The 27,113-nt window shown below is 55.0% G+C and overlaps 1 protein-coding gene across 2 annotated transcripts in view; it reads right to left on the reverse strand.

Annotated features, from left to right (window-relative positions):
• Positions 1-2,686: 2,686 nt before the first annotated feature.
• Positions 2,687-27,113, reverse strand: part of ZBTB40 (zinc finger and BTB domain containing 40) — an 80,817-nt gene continuing 56,390 nt past the window's right edge. For both annotated transcript variants that reach the window (XM_051856713.3, XM_002715990.6), the window contains 13 exons: positions 25,162-25,354; positions 23,024-23,160; positions 22,321-22,522; positions 21,893-22,026; positions 19,120-19,288; positions 18,349-18,816; positions 17,407-17,613; positions 14,301-14,465; positions 11,499-11,713; positions 9,858-10,020; positions 9,236-9,322; positions 7,303-7,529; positions 2,687-5,903 (listed from right to left, as the gene is read on the reverse strand). In XM_051856713.3, the coding sequence (XP_051712673.2) occupies positions 5,709-5,903; positions 7,303-7,529; positions 9,236-9,322; positions 9,858-10,020; positions 11,499-11,713; positions 14,301-14,465; positions 17,407-17,613; positions 18,349-18,816; positions 19,120-19,288; positions 21,893-22,026; positions 22,321-22,522; positions 23,024-23,160; positions 25,162-25,354 (2,562 nt within the window). In that variant the 3' untranslated portion in view covers positions 2,687-5,708. The remainder of the gene's footprint in view (positions 5,904-7,302; positions 7,530-9,235; positions 9,323-9,857; positions 10,021-11,498; positions 11,714-14,300; positions 14,466-17,406; positions 17,614-18,348; positions 18,817-19,119; positions 19,289-21,892; positions 22,027-22,320; positions 22,523-23,023; positions 23,161-25,161; positions 25,355-27,113) is intronic.

The following is a 27,113-nucleotide window of genomic DNA, read 5'->3' on the forward strand; positions in this document are numbered from 1 at the left end:
ATGCCTGAAGTGACACACCCGATAAAGGACAGGGCAGTGACCCCAACCCAGACCTGAACCATCCCGGAGCTGGCTCTGCACGAGGCCTTTTGCTGCCGTCTTGTGATCCTCCTCTCCAAGCAAATCTGCGGCTGTGGAAAACATTCCTGCTCTAGGAGCCCGGGGTCAAGGTGGAGCCCGGGAAGGCGAGGAGCGGAGACGCCTCCCAGAGCTGCCGAGGTGAGGGGCCCACCCTTGCACAGGAGCCCAGGCGGGACCTGCATCCCAAGGACAGCCCTGACTTGTGCCCCACGTGGCCTCCTGCTACTAGCGGAGCAGGGCAGGGGGCGTGACTTGCCACCGGTGACTCCTCCAGCGGCTCAGTTTTAGGCTAGGGTGGTCGTCTCAGGCAGGATGGGTGCGAGGGAGCAGGAGAGAAAACAGGTACAGACAAGGTTGTGTGAGGAACGGAAACACGTGGGAGTGACCTTTTTCTGGCCAGTGAGGTACTCAGAAGTGCTCTATGACAGCCTGGTGTTTGAACGGTTCTGGGTTCAAGTCCCAGCTGTGCTGCTCACTGGCTACGCAGTGGTTCTGGTAGTGATGTCCACACCACAGGGTAACAGAGCCAGCAGTAGGGCCCGGGTTGCCCTGATCTTAGGAAAGCAGAATTACATAAAGGTACTAGTGTCCACGTCGTGGAAGCTCTTAATAACAGCAATTATTGTGAGACTAATTTTCTCAACAAAGATTTATCTATTTGAAAGGTGGAGAGAGAGAGAGAGAGAGAGAACGAGAGCGTGAGCGAGCAAGCAAGCCGGGAGCCAGGAGCTTCTTCCAGGTCTCCCATGTGGGTGCAGAGGCCCGAGCACTTGGGCCGTCCTCCACTGCTTTCCCAGGTGCATTACCAGGGAGCTGGATTGGAAGTGGAGCAGCCGGGACTTGAACTGGTACTCAAACAGGATGCTGGCGTCGCAGGCAGGGGTTTAACTTCCTGTGCCACAATGCTGCCTCCTATGAAACTATTTCTAAAATTTATTAATCCTCCCCCTCAAAGAAAACCAACAAAAAACTGCACAGCATTTGCAGGTCCCATGAGCTGCTGGCCCCCGTCCAGCCCGGCACGCGTTTTCGGCACCTGCTCCTCATCTACAGCCAGCGCCCTACGAACCTCAGCCAGGCAGCGCTTCAGGCTGATCGGCCCCAGCCTCCTGTAGCCTAGGGAGCGGGCACATCCCAGGACTCCAGGGACCCAGGTCACTCAGCGTGCAGACCCCCGAGGCGCCAGCCAATGTGCACGCGTGTGCATGTCCGAGTGAGGATACTGCACAGGTTTTGCCCTCGAAGGGGTTGTGGGATAATGAGGGGGAGCTAAGTCACCCTGTGACAATCCAACAATCCACGGGCTCTTCCTTGCCATCTCCCACCCCCACTCGTTCACACACAGCGGCCCTTGCTCTAGGCCCCGTGTGGAGCACACGGACTTCACCCTGAAACGGAGCGAAGGTGTTCGGCCTCAGGCCAGCCCCATGGGCCCTCTTGCCCACCCCTGCCCATTTTTATCAGAGCCTCCTGACGGCAGGGCTGTGAAGTCTCCCCTGGAGGGGACTGTGGGTCCCTGGACTGACCTTGTCCTGATGTGTTTGATCAGCTGCTTCTGGCCTACGCTGGGGGACCCGGGGCAAGAGGAGGCGGCAGGAGTGCTGTTTGATCAGAGAAGCTGGGGAGCTGCAGGGCCGCCAGCCGCTCTCAGCCCTGTGCTAATCTCTTCTCAGAGGACAAAGAAAGGAGGATGCTCTGGTAGACCGGCCCAGGGTAACCTGGGGACAGCCTCCCTGCCACACGCCGGCCTTCACAAGCAGGGGTGTGCCCCGCGTGGGCCAGACTCAGCCTCTGCGCGCCCAGCACAGAGCCCCCTACTCGGAAACCAAACTGGCAGGGGCAGTCCCTGTCCTCCAGCTGTTTAGGATGCAACGCGAGATAAAGCAAGGTGCAACACGCCCCGGCCGTCCAGGGTAGGACACGGGCTGGGAATCTCAGAATGCAGATTCCCAGATGGGGGGAGCTGGACGAGCTCGTCCTCGACCGCGGAGCTCACCGAAGCCAGGCCGAGCGCCGCCCCTCTGCCTAGAGGCGGGCGGAGGAGGACACGGCAGGGTGGTGACTCCGAGGGGAGCGAGGACCCACAGCTGCGGGGCAGGAAGCAGCTCCCCTCTTCCCCACAACACCTGAGTCTGAGATCCGAGTCGTCCTCTGCTTGCGCGAGCAGGCCATGTCCAGGGCACGCCCACACCGCGGCACAGGACACCCTCCTAGCGCCTGCGTGCAGACTTGCAGGCGTTAGTAACAACATTTGAGTCGATTCACCAAAACCAGGCTTTGAATTCACACCACAATTCTGTAAGTGCAATGATTTCCCCTTTACAGCTGGGAGCTGGGAAGGAGCGTGGAGCGGCGAGCACCTTGCCAAGGTCATGGTTATTCAGGGCACAGCTGGGGAGGGCCGGGCCAGACACCACCGCTGCCCACACCTACTCCCGGGAAAGAGGGCTTAGCAAATGAGACTCATGTGACAGGGGAGCGTTTCAGTCCCCAGGCCACGTGGTCACGGTCGGAAGGCACCCAACAGCCCCGAGACCAGGCCCTGCAGCCCGAGCACCTGACACCGCCAGGCCAGAGAGAAAACAGGTCTGTGCACAAAGTGTGATTTTCTTCAAGAATGCATTTTATTTATACACACGAGTACATGTTGAACATCGATAATGGTTTGCAATGCAATGTATACAGCGGCACGTGGGGGGTTGTCTATGCAGCCCCGGGAAGGGCTCCTGTCAGTAATGTGGTCCCCAGGGGGCACCCAGCTTCTGTCTCCCTCGCACGCCCAGCTGCAGGTGCCCCGAGTTTTGGAGTTTCCACTGTGCCTCTGGTCTAAGTCCTACCACCTCCAATGTTTCCATGGCAACAAAACAATTAATAACTCGTCCCCAAAACTCCCTCTAGCCCTAAATCTGTTTTACTTCCCCCTTCCTGGGACACTGGGCCAAGCAGGCCAGGGCTGGGGCTGCTCAGCTCCTCCTCTGGTTATGCCAACTGAAGCCCCCACCACTCCTGAAGCAGCCACTCAGGTCCCACCCAATTCTGCGGCCCCCACTCCCCAGAACACCGCTCAGTCCTTGGAGCTGCCTGCCCGGCTCCCGCTCCTCAGCACAGGAGACCTGTGAAGGCACAGCCCCAGCCCGTCCACTGTGCTGGCCGCCAGGCAGCAGCGCGGGCTCGGAGGACCTCCCAGGACGCCCTCACCGCTCCTGATTCTGCGGTCCACCTGAGCCTGCGGGCAGAGGACAGACTTCGTGTCCCCAGGCACCGCCCACCTCTCAGCCCCTCACCACCAGCGCTCGCCCGGGGGACGAGGCTGGGGCGCCTCCGGAGGCAGTGCAAAGCGGAACGCCCCACACAGCCCGCCCCACTGCGGTCCTCTGGTTCCTGGCCCGGCTCAGGGACCAGGTCAGTAAGGGCCTCACATTCCTGCGGGGCCCCTGTGCTTGAGCCACCTGTTCGCACGTCACCGTGAGGACAGCTCCTGCTGCGCAGCTGACTCACTGCTCCCACAGCAGGGCTCCAGCTACGACGCTGACCACCGTTCCCTCCTCACAGTGGATCCCGGGCTCTGGGAGCCACGAAGGCTGGAGGCCGACGGAACCAATCCACGGGTCCCAAAACGTCGGCAGACTTCTCCACAGCCCTGCAATGCCTCAGCTGGGCTGCACGGGCAGCGCCTCCGGAATGAGGCAATCAGAAGGTCTCTTGGGCAGAAGCGCAAGAAATGAATAAAACGGCCAAGCAGAGTGGAACAAGCGCAATGGAACCCATGCCTGGGCTTCTCCAGGGGGCGACTGTGAACTCAGCCGGCAGAGGCAGAGGCAGGGGCGCAGTGGGGCCAGTAGCTGATTCAGGCGGGCCCTCCCTGCACTCCGACCAGACCCGCACTGGGCCCCGCCCCGCACTGAGGGCCCCTGAGGTCTCAGCAAGTCCCGCCTCTCCACTGGCCCCACCCCGCAAGCTGCCACTCCGGGGAGTCAGGGCCCGGCCCCGCCGTGGATCTCCAGCAGAGCCCTCCGTCCAGCAGCCCTTCAGCCAAGGTCACTGTCCCCTGCAGGCCCTCGGCAGCTGACTTTCTGCTTCCGTTCGTTTTCTGGCTGGAGTCTGAGCCACACTCGCGCCGTGCTGTGCGAGGAGCTGCAGCCTTGTGCGCTGGGCTTGGTGCCAAGGCCTGGACGCATGTGCTCCCCCTGCCTTTCAGCGGGCTTTACCTGCTGCCACTTGCCATGTGAGGGCTTCCGGTGGCTCCCAGGGCTAAGCCCTAAGGAGACGGGCAGCCCTAGTCGCAGCAGCAAGGTCTTTGCAGGGAGGCAAAGTCTTAAAGGCTTGAGCACCATCTTCTGGTCAGTCCCTGGCTTCTGAGGCCGACTCTCTTTAACACTTCACTTACTTCAGAATCGGGAGATTCTGAACTGATAGCCCAAGCGATTTGCCTATCAACACAGGGACAGGCCAGAGGCCAGCGGCTGCCTGGGGAGCGCTGGCTGAGCCCTCTGCGGAAGCTCTGTGGGGGCCAGCTGCCTGTGCACACGGTGGTCAGCGGGAAGGCTCTGCGGCCTGCCCTGGCACAGCGCAGCCCCGCCCACACTGAGCCCTGCCACGAGCCGGGCCTGTCTCTGCCAGTCTCAGGCTCCAGGGCTGGTGGCCAGATCAGAACACCCCTCCCGGGAGTCCAGCCACACTGTGTGGCAGGGAGGCCTGCCTGGTGTAAACACGCCTGCACATTGCAACCTTTGGCTTCGAGGAAAGAAGAAGGCTAGTGATTCTCTCTAAACGGGGAACCATCCATCCAATTGCACTTCGTAATGGCTTCCACGAACCATTAATTATCAGATTATATCTTAGGAACTAAAGATAAGAAAGCTTCATGAAATTCCGACTCCAAAGGCTCGGTGCCCTGTGGCAGCGGCGGCCCGCAGCCAGCACTAACCGCTCCTCACGGCAGGACGCACGGCCTGTGAGGACGCACGGCCTGCAAGGCAGGCGGAGGTGTCGGCCTCTGAGTGCAGGAAGAGGATGAGGCTGAGCATGCAGGGGAGACTGCGGGCGCCGCCTTCAGGAAGGGACACCACGATGGAAATACTGGAAAGGTGGGGACTGTCTCCGGCCCCAGATGGTCTCCATTACAGCCAGGCGGCAGGAACACCCCAAGGGCTCTGTCTGGAAGAGCTGTCCCTCCTGCCAGGGAAAGACCTCCCTGTACCACCACGCTGGGCACAGCTTCTGGGTGCAGGGGAAGCCCGACCCAGGTGGGGGGCAGGGGCACGTGAGCTCAAAGCCGGGGCCCAGGATGGGCTGGCTGGAGGCACTGGCAGCATTTCTAACTGCCATTCTGCCACCAAGCACTGCCGGCACACGGCACGCCCCACTGCTCGTGCCCTGGGTTTTGGAAGCTGTCCTTGGCAGGGGATCTGGCGGTGTCTCAGAGGCCAAAGGCACAGGCTGCCTGCTGTGGCAGATGGTGGTGTCAGACGTGTGGGCTCCACGGGAACAACGATGCTCCGCGTGCTTTCCAAGGGAGCCGCTCTGGTTGGCCGTAGGCTCAGGACAGCCGGGGACGCGGGGCAGATGGCAGCTACCGGGCTGTCTCTGGTGCACACGCAGGAGCCCCTCCCCTGGACGACAGCCACTCACTTGGCTTCTCCACAGATCAGGGTCACGGTGCCGTCCAGCAAGTCCTCCACAGTCACGGCCACGAGCTCAGAGCTGGTCTGAGGTGTCTGAGACTCCGGCAGCGTCACAAACACCTGCGACCCGGCCAGCTGGGCCTCCTCCAGCGTGATCACCTGCTCTGCCGAAGCCGCGGGCTCTGCGGTCTGGATCACCTGAAAGGGAAGGCCGGGAGGCTGCTCTGGCAGTGGCCGTGGCTAGCGCCCCAGAATGTACACGGTCCCATCCCAGGCTGTAATGATGATATTTATGTCTTCACCTGAGGAGAGCAATTACACATGCCTAATGGGAAGAGGCAAGCCCAACACACCAGCGATGCAAAAGAGAAGGCAGGCACACCATTTAAATAACTGCGCACGAAATTGCTGTAATTTTGCTCAGTACGCCGTCGCAGGGCGCCGGGACGCTATGATTACACGCCAGTGAACACAGGCTCCGTTTCTCGCCCTGGGTTTCCCTGTCTCGAGGATTCACTGCAGCCCCAAGTGCCGTGTGAGAGGAATGCTACTGAGGGTGGCTGGTCTCATGCTCGAAGCACGGACACGAGTGGCTACCAGAGGCCTTGGCTTGCCAAGGGTGGCGCCTCCGGGCCTCTGCTCGGCCGAGGCTGTCCGTGGAAGCCAGCAGACGGAGGGCCTGAGAAGGCAGAGAATGTGGACAAACTCTAGCCTCTGACCTGTGCACCCCAGAACAACGAGATGCGGTGAGGTTTACGAGGCAGGTGCCCCCGGAGGGCACGGTGAGGACAACTGCGCTGCTCCTCTGTGAACCGGAGCGGAGGGAGCAAGGGTGATGTCCAACTGATAATTCACCAGGAGGGGAGTTCGCGGACTGTTTTTTTGTTTTTATTTTTAAAGGAACGAAGCCTCCTCCCTTCCTTTTTCTCAGAGGGCATCTTACAAAAAAACAAAGCGGAATGGTGCTGGCTGATGAGCAGCCTGCAGCGCTGCCCCCCTGGCCACATCTCTGCCCCTCCAAGGGCCTGTGAGGACAGGGCTGAAAGCGACTGACCCAGGGCACTGGACAGTGGGACGGCCAGACTCAGACCTCCCTCAGTTTCCGGTTCCTCTCTAACCCACTGCAACCCACAGAACCCAGCCCGCTTCCTTTCCGCCCTGTCTTTGGAGTTGGGAAGAGTAAACGAGGACCTGGGGGCAGAGAGAGGCTGGATTACACGGGCTGCGGAGGCAGGTTTTTCATCAAGAAGAGGTGGGTTATTTTTGCCCAGGTAGAGGGGGCAGCCCAGGGGTGACAATGTGTGCTGTGTCCAGCGCAGGGGAGCTGCCCAAGGGTCTGTGCTGCAGGTGGTCCCTGACCAGCACAGGCTTGACCGCCCTTCCCCACGACTTCCTGCGACCCTCCCCACGACCACCCCCGACTGTCCCCTGCCGTGTTCCTCAGGAGGTGGGAAGGCTGTGGACGGTGAGAAAAAACCTCTACAAGTTCTCCCTGGTGGGGCAATCTCTCAAGGGACCCTGAAAGAGCCCCAGCGCTCCCGCCAGAGAAGCCCCGGGGCCCACGCCAGCTTTCTGTGCAGTTGAGGGCCTTACTCACCTGTACCACCTGGGAGGCAGCTGCCTGGGTTTCGGCGCCCATCACCTTTGGGTGCTCAGACTCCAAGTGACCGTCGCGCTGGGCCTGGGAGGTGAAGAGCTCCCCGCACAGCTCACAGGGGAAGGTGCTCTCCGACTGCTTGAAGTGCTCGGTGGTGACGTGGTGCTGCAGCGCCCCGGGGAAGCGGAAAGTCGCCGAGCAGTACAAGCACCTGAATGGCTGGGACCCTGCAGGGGGAGACGGAAGGGCAGGTCGCGGATGGGATCCTTGGAGAAACAGGAACGGGGAGAGGCGAGACGAAGGCGCAGAGACTGAGGCTACGCAGCAGACCCCGGCTTTGCGGCTCTGAAGCTTGGAATCCTGGAAGGGCCGACGCAGGGGAGCGGCCCCGGCACGGCGTTTCGTTAGCACTGGTCAGGCCGCACCCTCCGAGGCCCGGCACGGCTCCCACTGCCGACGGCGATGCCGACGGTGCTCTGCTTCACCACACCTGACAAGCACACTCCAGCGTCTCTGCAACAGGTGCCTCGCGAGTGCTCTGGGCAAGGTGGCACCTGGCGCAACTCTCAACGGCCACGCATGCCTGAACGCCGGAGCGGCAGACTGCGACCTGCAGGACAGGCGTCCACGGCCTGGGGCAGGCCTTTACCTCAGGGGACACGATGCTTTCGGAGGGAGGAGGTAAGCGATGAAGGCTCAGTTCATTGCCAAAGCAGGAATCCAAAGCCGATTCGTTCGACCTCTCATTCAAGAGACTAAAACCAGCGGCCTTCAGCCCTCACCAAATCTGCTCCCCGCGCTCCACCACCGGCAGTCAGAACTGCACCCACTCTGAGGAGCTGGTTTCTTTCCATAATCAATTTATTTCTTACGTTTTCCTTTAAAAAATTATTTTTATTTATTTGAAAGGCAGAGTTACAGAGGCCTTCCATCTGCTGGTTCACTCCCCAATTGGCCACAACGGCTAGAGCTGCATCAATCCAAAGCCAACAGCCAGGAGCTTCTTCCGAGTCTCCCACACGGGTGCAGGGGCCTAAGCATCTGGGCCATCTTCCACTGCTTTCCCAGGCCATAGCAGAGAGCTGGATCGGAAGCGGAGCAACCGGGACTAGAACTGGAGCCCATATGGGATGCCGGCACTGCAGACAGTGGCTTAACCCGCTGCACCACAGCGCGGGCCCCACGTTTTCCTTTTTATGTGCACACACGAGTAAGTGACATGATAAAAATCTATGTCAAGGGGCTCGTGCTGTGGTGCACCAGGTTAAGCCACTGTCTGCAGGGCCAGCATTCCATATGGGTGCTGGTTCAAGTCCTGGCTGCTCCACTTCTGACCCAGATCGCTGCTAATGCTCCTGGTAAAGCCAGAGGAAGATGGCCCACGTGCTTGGATCCTTGCACCCTTGTGGGAGACCAAGATGAAGCTCGTGGCTCCTGGCTTTGGTCTGGCCCAGCCCCGGTGGTTGCAGCCATTTGGGGATTGAACCAGTGGATGGAAGACCTCTCTCTCTCTGCCTTTGCTTCTCCTTCTCTGTAATGCCACCTTCCAAATAAACAAATAAATAAATACATCTGGAAAAAGAAATCAATATTAAATTAGTCCAAAACATTTAGATAACCTACATGTGCTAAGTGATAAGAAAACATAATTTAATTGACAGCAGTTGTGTTTTCTTCACGGTTCATTAAAAATGTGCACCTGGCCCTGTAGATCCGATGAAATAGGCAATGACAATGACATTCACGGACGAGCTCGGGTTTTCCTGTTACCTTATGAGGTGGGTATTAAAACCGTCCCCATTTTCTAGATGAGAAAACGAAGCATAGAAGTCAGGGGAGTGCCGCAGCCCGGGCCGCACAGCTGTGGGTAGTGGTGGTGATGCGACTCCCGCCCAGGCAGTCTAGTTCAGGAATATGGGAAAGGGGAACCAACCTGAATGCTGGCACTTGACGTGAACCTGCAGCAAAGCTGGCGTGGGGAAGAGCTCCTTACACTGGTCACATTCGTGGAACTTCATATCTGGGAGGTGGAGAAAGAGAAAGAAGTGATGGCAAAGAACAGAGGACGGCTCCGAAGGCTGGGGGTACAGGGCTGTATCCCTAGGGGAGACGCGTGCAGACAGAGCCTGGGGACAGCACTGGGCCTGCCCCGGACTGCCTGGACGTGAAGAGGGTTGTGAGGGGGACACGAGAACACACACCGGGAGTGTTCGGCTAGTGCCTGGCATGTAGGACACACTGAGAGCTTGGGATTATCCCCAGACTCACCTGCCAGGTAGGGATGAATAACGCTATCCTGAAGAGGAGCAAGCAGGTTCGGAAAAGCGAGTCCCTTGCCAAGGCCGAGCACCTAGACCCAGCCGGGCCGGACCGCTGCCAAGCCGACCCCCTTCCCGCGTGCAGGGGCTAGAGGAGCTCCCATGCGCGAGGTTTCCAGGGCTGCCTCCGTCAGCCCCAGCCCAGCACACCGGACCGCGCGAGGGCAGGGCTTCCAGAGAGCCCAGGACGCTACGCTACCTGGCCCTGCGCACTCGGTCGGTGGCACCACACCTCACCTGCGTGCTCTGCTTTGATGTGCTTCTTGTGCTCGATGGTGTTGGGAAAGGCTTTGTCACAGGAGCTGCACTGCAGGGACGAGAACTTGGAAGACCGGTGGTTCTGAGCGGCAAACACGTCAGGGTGGTGGGTCCGATTGTGGTACCACAGACCAGATAATTGCTGCAAGAGATTTGGCAAATGTTAGGTCTTAGAAAAGTTCCAGCAACCTGGAGAGCTCCCCTGGTCCTTGTGAGAGAGAAACGTTCTGAGGTGAGCTCACGCAACTAGAGTCGCACTCTCTTACCCAACATACTGAGTGCCCACGCTTGTGAAAACAAGGCAACCACCCGATCTCAAGAGGCCACCGCAGCGGCCTGGTCCTTCATTAAGCCTCACACCTGGCAGCAAGTCCACAAGGCAAGTGTCAGGGTCCTGCCAGTAGGCGGAAGCTGGGGCACTGTCTGATTAAATGATTCCCCAAGGTCACACGATCAGCGAGCAGCTCCAGGGTTAAACCCTGGCCTTCCAGGGGACACCTGTGTTCTTCACCACTGGGCTGCAGCTCTGACCGGGAGTGCGGCAGGGCAACCTGCAGAAGGAGCACGAGAGGGAGGGCCTCCCTTCCCAGGCTCCCGTGCAGCCCTGGAACAGCCGGCCCACACCCGCCCGGGTCTGATCCAGCTCTGAACAGCCGCCGCGCAGCACGAGGCGTGGCCCAGAGTTAGCGGCCGTTTCTGCTGAGCTGGAGTGAGCAGCAGTCTTATCTGCAGGCAGGTCTCACAGGTGCCAGCAGCGACCGCTCCTCTCTCTCTGACCGTTTCTGGGAGACGTGCTTCCTTTTTAGCCCTCTGGGGGTACTTCAAGAAGTTAGTAGGAAACTAAATGAAAAGATAAGTTTATTTTTCTGCCAAAAAAAAAAAATTGAGGAGGCTGGTGTTGGGGCACAGCAGGTTAAGCTGCAGCTCTGGGTCGAGTCTTGGCTTTTAGCTTTGACCCAGCTCACTGCTAATGCATTTGGAAAAGCAGCAGCAGATGGCCCTAGTGCTTAGGGCCCCCTTGCTATCCACGTGGGAGAACTTGAAGGCATTCTAGGTTCCTGGCTTCAGCCTGGCCCAGGCCTGGCTGTTTTGGCCATTTGGAAGAGCTGTCTGTCACTCTGCCTTCCAAATAAATAGAACAAAATCTTTAAGAAGCTTATGAAAATGTGCATTATGAAAAACTATGCGTGAATTTCAAAATTTCTTTGCACCATAATAAACTTTTTTCCCCAAGGTTTTTTTTTTTTTTTTTTTTTGAAGTATCCTTGTATATGGTTTCCTGTTAATAAGATACCAAATTCCAAGGTAAAAATGTAGACCCCTTCTCAGGAGTTTAAGAAAAAAACCAACCAACCAACCAAACAGAAGTGGTGCTAAACCCAAGGTAATTTCAGGAATCATCCTCTCCTGTACCATGACACAGGGGCCAGCACGTTCTGTGGAATGTGAGATAAACAGCACTCAGTTGACGACAAGGCTGAAACTCAGACCAAGGGGCGTGGAACGCTGTGCTGCTGTGACAGCCCCCACCCTGGCCTCACCTGGCCTCGATCTCCTCTAGACCCTCATGGAACCGGGGGCAGGGGTTGGGGGAGAGCTGCCAGTGGCCCCGGCGGTCACCTGGTAGGCCTTGTTGCAAATGCCACAGCTGAAGGGCTTCCCCCCGACGTGGGTCACCATGTGCCGCTCCAGCATGGAGGGTGCACTGAAGATCTTGCCGCACGTGGGGCAGGGGTGGTACTCCTTGGAGTGCACCTCGTGGATGTGCTTCCGGTGGTCCTGCAGCGTGGGGAAGCTCATCCGGCATTTCTTGCAGTCATAGGGGTCTTCTATGTCTGGTTCCGCGAGGGACATCCATGCAGGGAAGAGGCAGAAGGAAAAAGAACACCACAGATGGCAGTCAGTGCCATGCGACTGCTTTGCCTGGCAACAGGCCTGAGACTGCTTAGATGGCGCCCGGGACCACTGGCTCCCAGGACGAGAAGTCGGTGCAGCACAGTTCGACTCCCCCACCTTCATCCCGGGAGCTGGGCTTCCTCTAAGCACGGATAGGTCACCCCTGTTGCAGTGGGCACTGTTTTTCACCCACCGCCCAGAGCATCACTGTGCCCTTGGTCTGCAGAGTCTGACCAGAGAAACCTCTCCTTGCTCAAGTTAGGCTCCACCATCGAATCGTTTGCACAGATACGGTTTAATGAGTGGTTTGTGACAGGCGTTGTCTAAGTGCTCTGTCACATTACCGCACTGAATCCTTCCAAGGACCCTCTGGCTAGGGTCCATTCTCATCCCTACTTCACAGATTAGGAACCCGGGGTTTGGAGAGGCAAGCGAGTACCTTGCCCAAGGGCACAACTCGGAAATGACTGAACTTGGCAACAGTCCTGGCTTCGCCCTGCAAGTCCCTGCTCTGTGCCACAGCTCACCGGGACCAGCAAGTCCTCAGGGAGCCCTCCCAGAGAGACCTGGCCCAGCGAAAGAACACATTTGCCACCCTCATGACAACCAACTTCAGCCTTTGTTTTGTTTTGTTAAGCAACAGAAACAGAAAGCTAGATGTCCTACTAATAAAACCCTCCATCTACAAGGGCTCAGCCTATGGAGCCAGTCTTGCATATGCGCAGAGTAATTCCGCAATCCTGACACGAACCTCTGGTGTCGTGAGCTAGCTGCCCTGTGGATGCGAGCTCCTGGAATCTGTTTACACTGCTGTTCTCTTTTCAAGGACTTATTTATCTATTTGAAAGGCAGAGGGACAGAGAGGGTGAGACACAGAGAGATCTTCCATTCACTGGTTCCATTCACTGCCCACAGCCGCCAGGGTTAGGCCAAGCCCAAGACTCCCTTCAGGTCCCTCCTATGGGTGGCAGGAACCCAAGGACTTGAGTCCGCGCCCCCCCAGGCAGCCGAGCAGGGAGCTGCATCAGAAGCGCAGGGTACCCAGGACGGGAACAGGCGCTGCTGCATGGGATGCCGACCCCAGCACACGGCGCGGGCCCCTACACTGCCTGTTAAGACTCTGATACAGGTTTCACAAGCAGCGATCTGTCCTGAGGAATGGTGGGGGACCGGGGGGGGGGGCTAGATGCCGGGTCTGCTGCTGCTGATAGATTCTGGGCACAGCCAAGTACTCTGGGCCCTTCTCCATTCTGAAAATGAGTAGTGTCTTCCCCTCTCCTGACCCCACATAGTGGAAGCAGACGTCATTTACAGAGGCTGGAAGACATCAGAATGGCAGTGCTGGATCTCAGTCATCGCAAGTTTACTGTGCCTGGATTTTCTAGGTAGGCTTGCAACCTCCCTGGGGAATAGGGGCCGCACTTTATGTTCCCCCGCAGTGTCTAGCACCCAGCCACGTGCGGGGCACACAGAAGCTGCAGCCAAGTCCCCGCTGGCTGGCTGGTGACGGACTTGGACGGTTCACATAAGCACACGCTGTGAGACGCTGTATCTGCCAACAGCTAGAAAGTGGTGTGTGGGAAGCGGGGTGAGAGACGGGTGTGCGAAACACACAAACGGCACCCGACGGGGCTGCTCTTGTCATCAATAGGCCTGGTGTTTGGTGAGCATTTTCTGTCAGGCAGGGAACTCCATGTTCCACGTAAACTATCTCGTTTAATTCTTACAGCCATCCAAGGGGACAGCACTATTATTTGCTTCGGCTTACAGAAGGACTCTAAGAGGCTTATAAAGGAAAAGTTGTTTAAGGTCTCCAGGAAGTTAAGTAGCAGGGTCAAGATTCAAGCCCACGCCTGTGTGATTTCAGTCTGAGTTCCTAGCACCCTGCTGGGCTGTGCTGATTACACTCGGCTACAGAGAACGCCGCGTGGCCAGACACACAGCGCCCCCACAACGTCCTGAGCGTGAAATAGGAATCACAGAGCTTCTTTTTCCTCCCTGTGTGCTGTGTTTTGAATGAGAGTGTGTTCTTGTCTGTGTGAGTTCTAGCAGGAGGAGTGGAGGATAGGAGCAGGTCACACTATGAGCAAATTCACAAGGGAACACTGGGCAAGCGACCACCTGCGATGGTGGACGCGCCTTGCAGAGTGCCTGGGATTCTTCCGCACGGCAACGGGATGAGCCCAGGACGGAAGCGGGCGGGGGTGGGGAGGACACGGCAGTGTGGCGACTACCAGAGGCATTCCCGTGTCTGCAAGCCCCGCAGCTACAAAGGCAAGAAAGCCTTCACACGTGACTTGTCAGTCAAGGAGGCCCAAGAGGAAGACAAGGAGACCCGCTGCACAGAGCGCGATGCGTGGCGCACGGCGCTGAGGCAGAACAAGCCTCCTCAAAAACAGGATGAGGGACTCTGGGTTCTGCAGGGAAACACGGGAGGGGAAGGACTGAAAGGGACCCGGTGCTGGTGGTGACACCTCCGTCCCAGCTGCCGCTGAGCGCCCGCCAACGCACGATCTCGGGACATACTGTGGAAGGTGTGCAGGTGGATGGAGAGGCCATTGGCTTGCCGGAAGCCCTTGCCACAGTCCCTGCAGACATAGGGCTTGTCCCCGGTGTGCGTCCTCACGTGGCGGGACAGCTCAATGGACTGGGCGAACACGGCATCACAGTACTGGCAGGCGTACATCTTCCCTGCAAATACAAATGAGCGGTTAGAGCAGCATGCACCATTCCCGGCACTCCTACAGAAAAGCAGATTCTACGCCACGCCTCCTGGGAGGGGCCCTGAAACACCAGGTGGTCTGCAGCACACTGGATGAGCAGGCTGAGCTGTCGCACACTCCTCAGACACAGTTCTCACCACACAGGAGGACCCGTCTGGTTCTCAGGCCACTCCTCTCCCAGCCAAGAGATATCCTATGTTCAGAAACGCATGGGCTTGGATTCCCTTGACACACATACAGTGCAGCACCACAGCTGCACACACAGCTAAGGTGTGGATTCCGAGAAGAATGAAAGCTTCCTTCCAGCGACTGCCTGTGCAGTGTCACTCCATTTCTCACGCACGCGATGAGACTGTAACCCAGGCACCCAGTGAGTCTGGAGAAGAGCATCGCAAACAGCGCTGGGTCGAAGGGCGCCCCACTAAGGGTCCCCTTCTCCTGGAGCAGTCAGCCTCATTTTATTTTCGACCTACTAAGCACAGAGATAGGACTGTGTAGAAAAAAGGGGCTCTTGAGTGAAGAGCTGCAATTACTGAAAAGTCTGGGGCTCAGTCCGTGACCTTCCGGGTGGCATCATTTTCTGGGTGTGCTCATCTCACAGCCCCACTGGCCATCCACAACGACAGCTCCCACATTTCCCGACTCCAAACACACATATCCAATCCCTACTGCTTTACTGCTGTATGTGAGGGCTGGCAAGTCTCCCAGATTCATTATATCCCAAACATATTTCCTGATGCCGTATCCCCACCCTCCTATAAGCCTCCCCCCCTCCCCCCAGTTTCTCCCACCTCAGTAAACAGCAGCGTCATACACGTAGTTGCTTATGCCCCAAACTCCAAAGCCATCCTTAATTCCCACCTTCCCTGCGCATCTATTTCCGGAGTCCCGTCACTTCTACTTTCCCAGAGATCCTAAACTTCAATGTCTGGAAACTTCTCCTCACTGGACTTATGCAACAGCCTCTCATCTCCCTGCTGAGCCCATCCTCTTGCCCTAGCCTAACAGTTTACTGTCAGCCAGATTCAACCTGTGAGGAGGTAAATCACATCCCATCAGGACTGTGCTTAGGTTTTCCTATGGCTTCCCATGGAAGACAAAATACTGGCCCCCAAATGATCCCTGAAATCCATGACACACAGCCAAGGCCTTCATGGCGGGGACTGAGCTAGGCGCTCGTGAAGCAGCTGTAGCAGTGATGGGGCCTGCAGCCACGGCATGCAGGCAACCTCTAGAAGACAGAAAGGCAAGGAACCAATCTCTCTTCCGGCGTCCAGGAGGAACACAGCTTTGCTGACACTTTGATTTCAGCCTTGCAAGACCTCCAGAACAGCCAGAGACTGCACTTGCTACAGCAGCAGCAGTAACGGACACGCTTCACAGAAAAACCAAAGGTCCTCACACCTGGGCTTGCTGGGCCCTTCGGGGACCTGGCTCTGGTGATCTCTCTGGCCTAACTTCCACCACTCTGCCTCCCTGCCTCTGCTCTAGCTCCTCCTAGTTTTCCATGGCCTCTCAAGCAAGGCCAGCTCATTTCCTGCAAGGAGAGGGCTCTGCACTCATGATGTGCTTCTAGGTCTTCCCCTGGCTACCCCTCTCACCCCACTTGGGTTTCTGTTCCAAAGCCAGCCCTCTGAGGCCCCCAGAGAGTGCCAGCGCCTCCACCCTGCATCCCACTGGCTTACCCTGCTCTGTGTTCCCCCGCAGCAATGACTCCAGCTGAATTTATATCACACAGCTGTTTGTTTATGGCCAGTCTCATCCCCTGTGAGAGTATCTACATCAGCCCCATGCCTGCAACAGTGCTCAGGAAATGCACTCAGATGCAAGTATTTATCAAGGCCTACTATTACCAAATGTCATTCTAAGTTCACCCAACACAGCAGCAGGGAAAAAGAAAACTAATAGGCCTCCCTTCACAAAGCTTGCCTTTTAGTAGGGGAAGACTGGACCTGAAATAAATGGATACTATGTCACATGATAAGTACTATGGCAAAAATTTAATGCAAGGAAAGGGGCTGGGTGCCGAGATTCCCCTAGGGGTCGAGGAAGGCACGGACGGCGTGAATGCGGACTTGGAGGCAAGGAAGGAAGCACGCACGCAGGCGGCTGCAGGGAGCTGTCCCAGAGAGGGACTGGCAGGAGCAGAGGTCCTGGAGCCAGTGCCTGGCAGGTCTGAGGCCTCGCAAGGAGGTGCAAACGGGCAGCAGAGTGTGGGAACAGCGGTCAGCCCAAGAGAAGCGAGGAGGGAATCGAGGGACAATCAGGGAGGGCCTGGCAGGCAGCTGTAGGGGTTGTGACTTCCACACGGAGATGAGAAGCCAGGCAGGGTTCTGAGCAGAGGCAGCGGGTACTTTTTCAAGTCCTGAGCAAAGGAGACCGGTGAGAAGGCTGCTGTGTCCATCCCTGGACGACAGCACTGTCCCTTATGCTTCCACGCACCGCACCGCCCTTCCTCCAGCTGCACCAGAAATGCCCACTCCACTCTGCCCTGCTGCCCGGGCACCAATCCCATCACCACCTGCCCGTGACTGTCTCAGTACTCCCTGCCCGCTGAGACGCCAGCTGTGAGAGCAGATTCCAGCTGAGGGGCTCAGTACCTGGCATCACCTGATCCACAGCAGGAGCTCAATCAAGGTCTGTCCCATGCTCAAGTTCATCTCAAAGCTCCTAGAATTCCTGGCTGTATGTGAACCCTAGAACAGTAACACGGTAATACCAGGGGAGCCAGTCTTTGTTCAGAAACTCTCACAGTAAGCATTTCACACGCCTGTGCACACACGTGTTCCTAGTTGTCTGTGTGTCTGGAGGCTCAGTTCTGGTTTTGTTTTTAGCCCGATTCCAAATGGGTGCTCGGGCAGCTCAGGAGAGCCACTCCAGGAGCAGCGAGGGGCTCGCCCACGCCTCACCTTCTGAGTGTTTCTTCTTGGTGTGGTAGGCCAGGGCAGAGGCTTGGGTGAAGGTCATGAGGCAGTGTTTGCACATGAACGGGCGGTCCCCGGTGTGAAGGCGCAGGTGGTTCTTCAGGGTAGAATTGGCGGCAAACTTGGCGCCACACTCCTCGCACGAGAAAGGTTTCTCATCAAAGTGCTCCGTCAGCTTGTGGTACTGCATGCCTGGGGTGAGGGGAGGGGGAGGGTTGGGCCAGGGACCAGAAAACACACAGGAATCCACGTCACGGGGCCAGCATGGGGACGCCCAATTCTGTCACAGGCCAGGCCGCAGAAGGAAGCAAACATGAACCTGGGGGCCAGGCCGTGCCAGCTCCTCCCTCACATAGCCACGCTGCTGGTCTGCCTACCACCCAGCCTCCCTCCTAGTGAGATCAGGCAGACAGCGATGCTGGGCTTATCGTCCCCCACCCTGCTGTCCCTCTTAAACAGGACCTAGCCACCCGGAAAGAGGGAAACAAACCTCGTAAATTTCACTACGCTTATCCAACATCTGGGACGTGGCAAATAGTTCTGATGTACAGCCCGTGGTTTCTGTGACTCGTTTATCATGAAGGGACAAGTACATGGAAATGTGCAGGCCAGGCACTGAACAGCTGGTTACAAGCATGACTAATAACAGCCACCAGTTACTGCGGGCTAATCCTACTCTGAGTGCTGTACTGGTGTTCTACTCTAACTCCTGAGAAAGGAAGTGGTGTCAGGGTAGCCGCTTAACAGGCAGGGCGACCGAAGCGCAGGGCTGCTCCCACGGCCATGCTGTCGTGCCGACACTGCCCTGCCGCCAGACGAGCTGGGCGCCTGTGTCTGTGGGGCCCCTCCGTGTTCCTCACTGCACACATTGGAGGCAAGGCCTGGAACCCAAGTACGACATCCAGAGGATGTCAGCCCCGACTGTACCTGACGCGTGGGCGAACTCCCTCCCACAGAGGTCACAGGTCACCGGGAGCCTTTTCTTCTTCTTCTTGGGGACCTCAGCCTCGCCGCTGGCACCATGGACCTCGAGCTGGTGCCGCTCCAGGTCCTTCTTGGACTCCCTGGTCTCGCTGCACTCCTTGCACTGCACCTGCTTGCTCCTGGCCGCCCGGCAGCGCTTCTCATGCACCTTCAGGCGGCAGTAGAAGTGGAAGCTTTTGTCGCAGGCCTTACACACGAAGCTCTTCTTGGCAGCGTCCGGGGAGGCAGAGGTGTCTTTCCCCGCAGGTTCTGGCGAGGAGCCAGCCTCTCCCTGACCGTTCTGTCCCCCAGACCGCCGGGCGTCTGCTGCTGGCTCCGCCGCCCCTGCATCTTCTTTGTTGCTGGCTTCCAGGTGAACTTTGTTGCTCACCTCCCACGCTCCCTTCTCTCCGTCTTCCTTAGTAAGGAAACCTACACAGGAGAGAGATGTTGTGGCTCTGGAAATCTGTTTCTATTTTCCTCTAGAACTTTGCTAATACACTCTTAGAGGACACTGGGGACTGCAGAGTGCATCACTGTCACCTGTACTTTTCCAGTAAACACAAACAGCATCATCTTTCACCTGTGTCTCCGGCGGCTGGGACTGGGAGCACGTGAAACACCAAGTGACTTAAGGCAGTGAGGAGCCCTTACGTGAACCACTGCCTCTTTCCTCATTAAAGAGACAAACAGCCCGGGAGCCTCACAGGCCCCCAGCCCCACTCTGTTCCTTACCCAGCGACGCTAACTCCTGCATGACGGGCTGCAGGCCTGGAGAAGATTTATGGACAGTGCACAGGAGGTGACATATTTCAGTGACGGAGACTGACTTGTCCGTGGCTCTGCTCAGCACCGTTTTCAGGGAGGCTTCAGGGCTGGCTGTCTCAGAGGAAACACTCAGAGTCTAGACGAACACCAAAGACAAAGTGCTGGGTTAATATCAGCAGATTTCTCCATGGTTTTCAACTTAGGAAAAAAAAAAAAAAGCACTAATAGCAGGAAAGCAGGAAGGCACCACTAAATCTCTAAGGAGTTTATATTTCTTATGATAAATGTAGTAGAGAACCTGCTTTCACAAAAAACACCAGGGAAAGTAGCAAACCACAAATGGAGCACAGACCCAGACCAACGCGCGAGCACCTGCAGACACAAGCAGGGGAGCGTGGAGGTGTCCATGAAACACTTCTCAGAGACAGCGCTCCTCAGGGCTCTGCCGGAGCTCAATATGAAACCGGGGAAAATTATGGAACTGGGGTGCTTCCATTTTGAAGCTCAGGATAATTTGTTTTAAAAGATTTATTTATTTATTTGAAAGTCAGAATTACATAGAGAGAGGAGAGGCAGAGAGAGAAGTCTTCCATCTGCTGGTTCACTCCCCAATTGCGCACAACGGCCAGAGCTGCGATGATCCAAAGCCAGGAGCCAGGAGTTTTTCCGGGTCTCCCACACAGGTGCAGGGGCCCAAGGACTTGGGCCATCTTCTACTGCTTTCCCAGGCCACAGCAGAGAGCTGGATCGGATGTGGAGCAGCCAGGTCTCGAACCACCGCTTATATGGGATGCCGGTACTTCAGGCCAGGGTGTTAACCCACTGCACCACAGCACCGGCCCCAGGATAATTTTTCATAATAGACAATTGTCTTCATGTGTGGAAGTGATTCTGTACAATCACTAACTTCAAAATTTTAGATATGTAGAGGGACCTCTCCCCTTTTAAAAAATTTATTGACTGATTGATTAGAAAGGCAGAGTTAGAGAGAAGGAAAGATGATTAGAAAGGCAGAGTTAGAGAGAGGGAAAGAAAGAGAGTGAGAGTGAGAGTGAGAGTGAGAGAGAGACAGAGAAGTATCTTCCATTTGCTGGTTTACTCCCCAAATGGACAAGCAGCCAGAACTGGGCCAGGCTGAAGCTAGGAGCCAGAATTTCATCTGGGTATCCCACGTGGGTACAGACGCCCAAGTACTTGAGCCATCCTCTGCTGCTTTCCCAGGTGCATTAGCAGGGAGCTGGATCAGAAATAGAGCAGTCAGGCTATGAACCAGTGCCATATAGGATGCCAGTACCACAGGTGGTAGCTTAACCTGCTGTGCCATAGCACTGGCCCCAAATACGGACATTATTTTCTTTCATAATGAAACAGTGTTTCAAAGAAGGTTCAAATAGGGGCTTTAAAGAGAGCAAGAATATAATTTCAAAGCCATCCTCTTTCAGAAAGTTAGAGCTATCAGCAAATTCAGTACACTGAGAAAACAAAGCTAGTCCACCCACAGATGGCCAAATGGAATTTTCATTTTGGAAGATACTTTATTTCTGCTCTTTTCAAGTCTGTCTAAATAAACCCAATGTCCCCAAAGGCAGCCATGAAACTAATTAGTGAGGTTAAAACCCCTCAGCCGAGAAGCTCCATCTTCGACGTGTGTGGCATGGGGGAGTCTCGCAGATGACTCTTTCGTCTGATGTCCCGAAGAAACACAAGCCATCTTTGTCAGCTTCAAGAGTCAGACCAAGGTGTGGCTAGGCAAAGAGTCAGAAACCAGCCTTCGGCACTCCCATGCCTGCCTGGGCCAGAAGGGCACCACAGGCGAACTCGCAGTGTAATTCTGTGTTCCTTGCTTCTTCTCTCCTTGAGATGCATGTGATCCTGGTCTGGACATCCCTGGATTCCCCTCCAGCCCCACCTGGCTTTTCTGGTGCTGGCCACATTGTGAGAAGCCTTACAGAAAATGAGTTGGCATTATTTGCTACCCCATATGGGAAAAAGCTTTGTTCTGTGTTTATCTTGGCTCTTTTTAGGAGCCAGAATAGAAGGTGTAATACGATCAATTTCATTTCCCCTTATCTGAGAGAAGACGCTGCTTACAACACGCTGGAGAACACTGTCCTTGTGTACCTTGAGTTTACCTAGGTTTAGACGAACGAAACGAGTCCAGATTTGAGGCACATGGCCCTGGATGAGTCCTGGCTTCAGGTGCAGGCACCGTGACACAGTGGGCTCAGCGGAAGCTTGAACCTACACAGGAGTGCCGGAGACAGCCCTGCCTCCTCCGCTCCCTGCTATGCGCCTGTGGCATAGGTGATGCCCCAAGTACTGGGTCCCTGCACCCGAAGGGAGAGCTCCCGGCTCCAGGTTTTGGCCTTGCCCAGGCCTGCCTCTCTCAGGCATTTGGGAATCAAACCAGCAGACGGAAGATTTCTGTGTCTCCCATTTCATCACCCTGCCTTTCAAATAAATAAATAAATCTTTCTGGGGGACAAAAAGTCCCAGCTTCATCTCTTACCTGCTGGAGCATGCTAGACATGTGAATTACCCTCCTGGAGCCCAGGCTCCCTCGGCTCTTAGATTTGGTAGGTCTAAAGGAGTCAGGCGGTTCTGACACCGGCTGAGCACGAGGCTGAGCACAGAGCCGGGGCTGTGCAAGCACGGTCCCCAAGCAAGCAGGAACGAAGGCAGCCCCAGACACCCACTTGGCCAGCACCCTGGACCGTGACCTGCTTGTCCCCCCTCACACCTCGTTCACAGCCTCCGCCAGGCGCTGCTGCTCCAGGGTGAGGGACTTGAGCTCCAGCCTTTGCTGGATGGCCTCTCTGATCAATCCGCTGTGCCTCACGACTGCTTCTAAGGCAGCACTTTCTGGAGCGGTCACTGCAAGAAAGGGGATTGAGGGATCGTTAAGAGCTCAGCTCCTTCCCTCAGCTCTTCATAAGGAGAACACACTTCACCTGCCTCCCATATAGCAAGGCAATCAGAATACAATAGCGAATGTAAGTTTAGAGTTTACAACGGCTTTTTTGTTCCTTTAAATTTACAAACTACGGTGAGCTGGAACAAAACTGCCAGTCCCTGAATCAGGGCCGAGATGTGGACAACGACCGCGGGGGAGCAGGCGGATGATAATCTCTGGTGGAGGCAACACCACGCAGAGGTCAGGTAACTCACCTGCCCGGAAGAAGGCGTCTGCACCAGGCTCCCTTCGTACTTGTTCCATGAGCAGGTTCAACGGGCAGGACTTGGTTTCCTGAGCCACCAGCAGCAACTGCCAAATGGCTGTCGCAGAGAGGGTCTGCTTTTCTAGAACTGCTGACGTCAGGGAGCTGAATCCCCCTGAACCACGGTCACGTTTCACAAGCTCCTCCATGACCTTCAAGATGCAGCACACACGCACATGAGAGACGCAGTCACACCCGGCCCGCTGCAGGGCTGCCAGCCTGGAGACTGGCCGGCAGTGCAGGTGTTCTGGTGGTGGGGGAGGGCAGTTTCCAACTTCTTTCACCTCCCTCAACCTGAGACCTCCCATGCAGGACGGAGGTCTCCATTCCTGCTTCTCAGTGCCTCTCCTCATCACCACAGGCAAGACAACCACCCTAGTTGCTACCCTACCTTAGAAACTGAGTTAATTTCTATGATTCCTTCTCTACTCAGTATTTCTCAACACAGCTGTGCATGTACATTTATGGGAACAGAAGCATAAGGGTGAAAAGTTTATGGAAGATGGAATTAGAAGATGTTTGTTTTGGTGCAAAGTTTGAAATCCATGCAGTTTCAGGAAACGAACTGTCTGAAGCCCCCGTGTACATTCTTGTTTATTTTTGTTGTTTCCCTCTCATTCCACTTTACATCCCCTCTCCCCAGCCCCGCTCACCTCTCTTTCTCCAGGGGCTAAACCCCTCACATGTGAGATCATCTTTAGTAACATCTGGTTGTCTGTGAAAATCTCAGAGAGGTTTTCCTGATACCGTCTCAACAGCTCTGTCCCATAATCATCAGGGCTCGACTGGCCTGTGAAGATGTGACCAAAACAACGCGTGATGCGACAAAGCCTCCTCAGTGTCTCCTACAGAAGACTCCGGGATGTTACCGACGAGAGAGGAAGAGAAACCTGCCCGCGAGCTGTCTCCTCTGCAGAGCTGAGCCCAACTCCCAGCTGAGGCCTCACACAGCTGGAGCCAGATGCCTCTGCTCTAACTTAATCATAAAACCACTAACACTCTGAAAGTTGGTGCCTGGTGGGAGAAGCTGGGAACTGCCCACAGCGGGGTAGTTAGAAGGCTGCGTTACTGAGATCAGATGGGCGGATTCAAGGAGTGTCACTCACACGGGTGCGGCCCGAGGGAAAGCACCCGTGTGGCACTCCAAAATACAGCAGGCAGAGACGGGGCGTGAGGCTGACCCAAGTTCTGCTCAACGTCCTTGGAGCCAGTCTGGTAGGGATTCCCATTTAAGAGGTCATGTTTATTTCAAAGTGAAGAAAAGCCAAGTTTCCCTTAGGTTTGTAGATATTTTTTTTTTTTTTTGACAGGCAGAGTGGACAGTGAGAGAGAGAGACAGAGAGAAAGGTCTTCCTTTGCCGTTGGTTCACCCTCCAATGGCCGCCGCGGCCAGCGCGCTGCGGCCGGCGCACCGCGCTGATCCGATGGCAGGAGCCAGGAGCCAGGTGCTTTTCCTGGTCTCCCATGGGGTGCAGGGCCCAAGCACCTGGGCCATCCTCCACTGCACTCCCTGGCCACAGCAGAGGGCTGGCCTGGAAGAGGGGCAACCGGGACAGAATCCGGCGCCCCGACCGGGACTAGAACCCGGTGTGCCGGCGCCGCTAGGCGGAGGATTAGCCTAGTGAGCCGCGGCGCCGGCCCGGTTTGTAGATATTTAAAAAATTTTTTCACCTCTTTGTCCCAGCAACTCTACTAGAAACCAAATCTTAAGAAATTATCTGAAGGCATAAACAAAACAAACCACATACAATGACAACTGGAATTGCATATGTCTGTGGTGATGACCAGGATACTAACAGCTAACGCTCATCTCAGTGCCCACTCTGTGCCAGGCACTGGGCCAAATGTTTCCCAAGAACTATCTCATAGCAGGCACATATAGGATGAGTGCGATAGGCACCAACTTATCCCCATTTCACAGAGAAAATGAGGTCCAGAAAGGTTAAGTCACTTGCTCAGGGTCACACAGCTATAAAATGAACCCATATTTTGCATACACATTCTTATGTGTGTCTGCATACACATCCTTATGATGGGAAGTAAACAACTGCCAGAAAAACAGAATTGTATTGTTTAATGAGGGAAATCCTAAGAGTAAAAATATGGTAGAATTTCAATACTATAGAAATAATGCAATAGATCAAACATGTCAAAATGTTGATACTGACATACTTTAATAGGATTTAGGTCATTTGCTTCTTTACTTCTTGAGTTATTCCAATTTGAACGAGTGTAAGTTAGAAGAAAGTTCTTTCCCTTCCCGAATAGCCTTCTCCTGAAATCCACCTCGGTCCTAACTGTTCTAGGGTAGGACAGAATGGCTCAACCGGCAGTCTATCTAAGGGATGGGATGTGGGTTCCTTTCCCCCAGCTGAATGGACACAGACAGAAGTCAGTTCTGGGACTGCTGCAACCAGGCAGCTGTCAAGTGGGTATGGGGCAACCAAGCTTTTGAGTCTCTGCTGCTCACATCTGTCTACCCGGCTCCTCCAAACGCTCAGCCTGTGAGACTGCTCCTTTGCCTTTCACAGGTGATCCTGGAAGATCCTGGGGAAGCTGTATGTTAGTCAACAGAACCAGAGAAGCACCATGAGGGAGAAAAGTCATCCTCAATTTCAGCTCTTAATTTTGGCAATATTGAGAATTGCTGATTTTGATAGCTAGCTTCTGTTTTGCAATGACATTTCTGAATATTATCTTATCTCCCCCAGCACGGAGCCAAAAGGGTGCTGTGAGCCATAATTTTCTGCAGCAGTAGTTCCAGCCCAGAGAGTCAACAATTAACGAGTACCTGTGGCACTGGGCAGAGCAGCTAACCTCTGCAAATTCTCCAGCAGAAGGCCCAAGTTTGGGAACGTCATCCTCACGGCCTGGAGGAGTTTTACCACGCTCTCAGCAGTCAGGGTCTTCTCTTCAGACATTCTGTGCAACAAATTTTCTATCGTCTCCTTGGGTGTTCCGCCCTCACAGCAATTCAGAATCACCTGCAGTGGCAAGCAATCATCCAGACACCAGTGATGGCAATTGGAAATGTATCTGACACTCCACTGGAAACCCCAGCAAGCTGGCATTATGGGACACTCTGTCTCCACCATCCTCCCCCCATGGCCTATAGCATTATTTTTTTCCAGTCTCTTCCTTATTCCATTTCAACAACAATCGAAAAAATTCTCCAAATCGCACTACGGAAACCTTTCTCAATGGCAGATCAGTGCAGATGCTTTTTTACTTGCTTGCGTTTTGTGGAAATATTCTTACACGCAGCCTGCAGGACCCTGCAGGGAGCTTTACATCCAACCTGGTTCTTCAGAAGAAACAGAGACTGGCAATTAATTAATATACTTACAACGCTTTTCAGTCTCTGCTCAGTAAAGTTCAAGATACTGGTGTAGGGCCGGCGCCGTGGCTCAATAGGCTAATCCTCCGCCTTGCGGTGCCGGCACACGGGGTTCTAGTCCCGGTTGCCCCTCTTCCAGGCCAGCTCTCTGCTGTGGCCAGGGAGTGCAGTGGAGGATGGCCCAAGTGCTTGGGCCCTGCACCCGCATGGGAGACCAGCAAAAGCACCTGGCTCCTGCCATCAGATCAGCGTGGTGCGCCAGACGCAGCGCGCCGGCCGCGGCGGCCATTGGAGGGTGAACCAACGGCAAAAGGAAGACCTCTCTCTCTGTCTCTCTCTCACTGTCCACCTCTCACTGTCCACTCTGCCTGTCAAAAAATCTAAAACAAAACAAAACAAAACAAAAAAAAACAAAAAAGATACTGGTGTAGGTTATAATCACAGCAATTCTATTATTTTATTTCCTTTTACCGTATCAGAGTGGTAATTTGAATTCCCAGATAATCTGCGTACTGCATTAACAGACGGCCTTTCTGGATTATTTTCCTTGTGAGCTGTTTATTGCCCACTCCTTGCGTTCTCAATGGCCACATGCATCAGTCTTAATTCAACAATGCTACCCCCTGCTCTCCTCTGGTATGCAAGGGGATTTTCTCAGTCCAAAGGGCATAGGGCTCTAGCAAAAGGTAAAAAATAACACATACACACACACACACAAACCCACGAGATATTTCACAGATGTTTTCCTATTATAAGAGGACTATTTCTTATCAGACTACAATGGGCTATGTATGGCTTGGCTCTCTCTAACTCTCATGGATTCGATAAAGCAGGGGACTATTTTCATACTTATACTCCACAGATCCAAAGCAACTGAACTATGAGCTTGCCCTTGGGATGTGAGCTCTCAGGAGAACAAGTCAAGCCAATCAGTCATGGCAGCATGCTAGAGGCTGCCATTATCAAATTAACTCTCACTATAAGATAATGCATTTACCTCTTAAAACTAAATTGGTTTTCCATACATACGCGTGTGCACACACACAATATATCTAGTTGTTATATTCCTTGTCAGTACAGAAAATCATGCTCTTTAAGGTCTAAATATACAGTAGATTAACTAAATGAATCATAATTTAACAGCTTATATCTAAAAATTATACCAATTTCAGTGCGAAATCTTAGTTCCTAAGCCATAACCTGATATACATGAGGCAGCCAGTAAGCATTTATGGGCCTTACAGTCAGATCCAGTTGAAACCCTAGTTCTATTATTTATTGTTTGTGTGACCTTGGGCAAGTTATTTAATTCTTTGAGCCTTACTTTCCTCATTTGCAAAAGAAGTAGCAATACCAACTCTTGCACAGCTGTTATGGGGGTTCCGTAACACGAAGCTGCTGTGGCA

Source organism: Oryctolagus cuniculus, chromosome 7 (assembly GCF_051225735.1).
Source record: "Oryctolagus cuniculus isolate XC-2025 breed Fujian yellow rabbit chromosome 7, ASM5122573v1, whole genome shotgun sequence".
NCBI lineage: Eukaryota > Metazoa > Chordata > Mammalia > Lagomorpha > Leporidae > Oryctolagus > Oryctolagus cuniculus.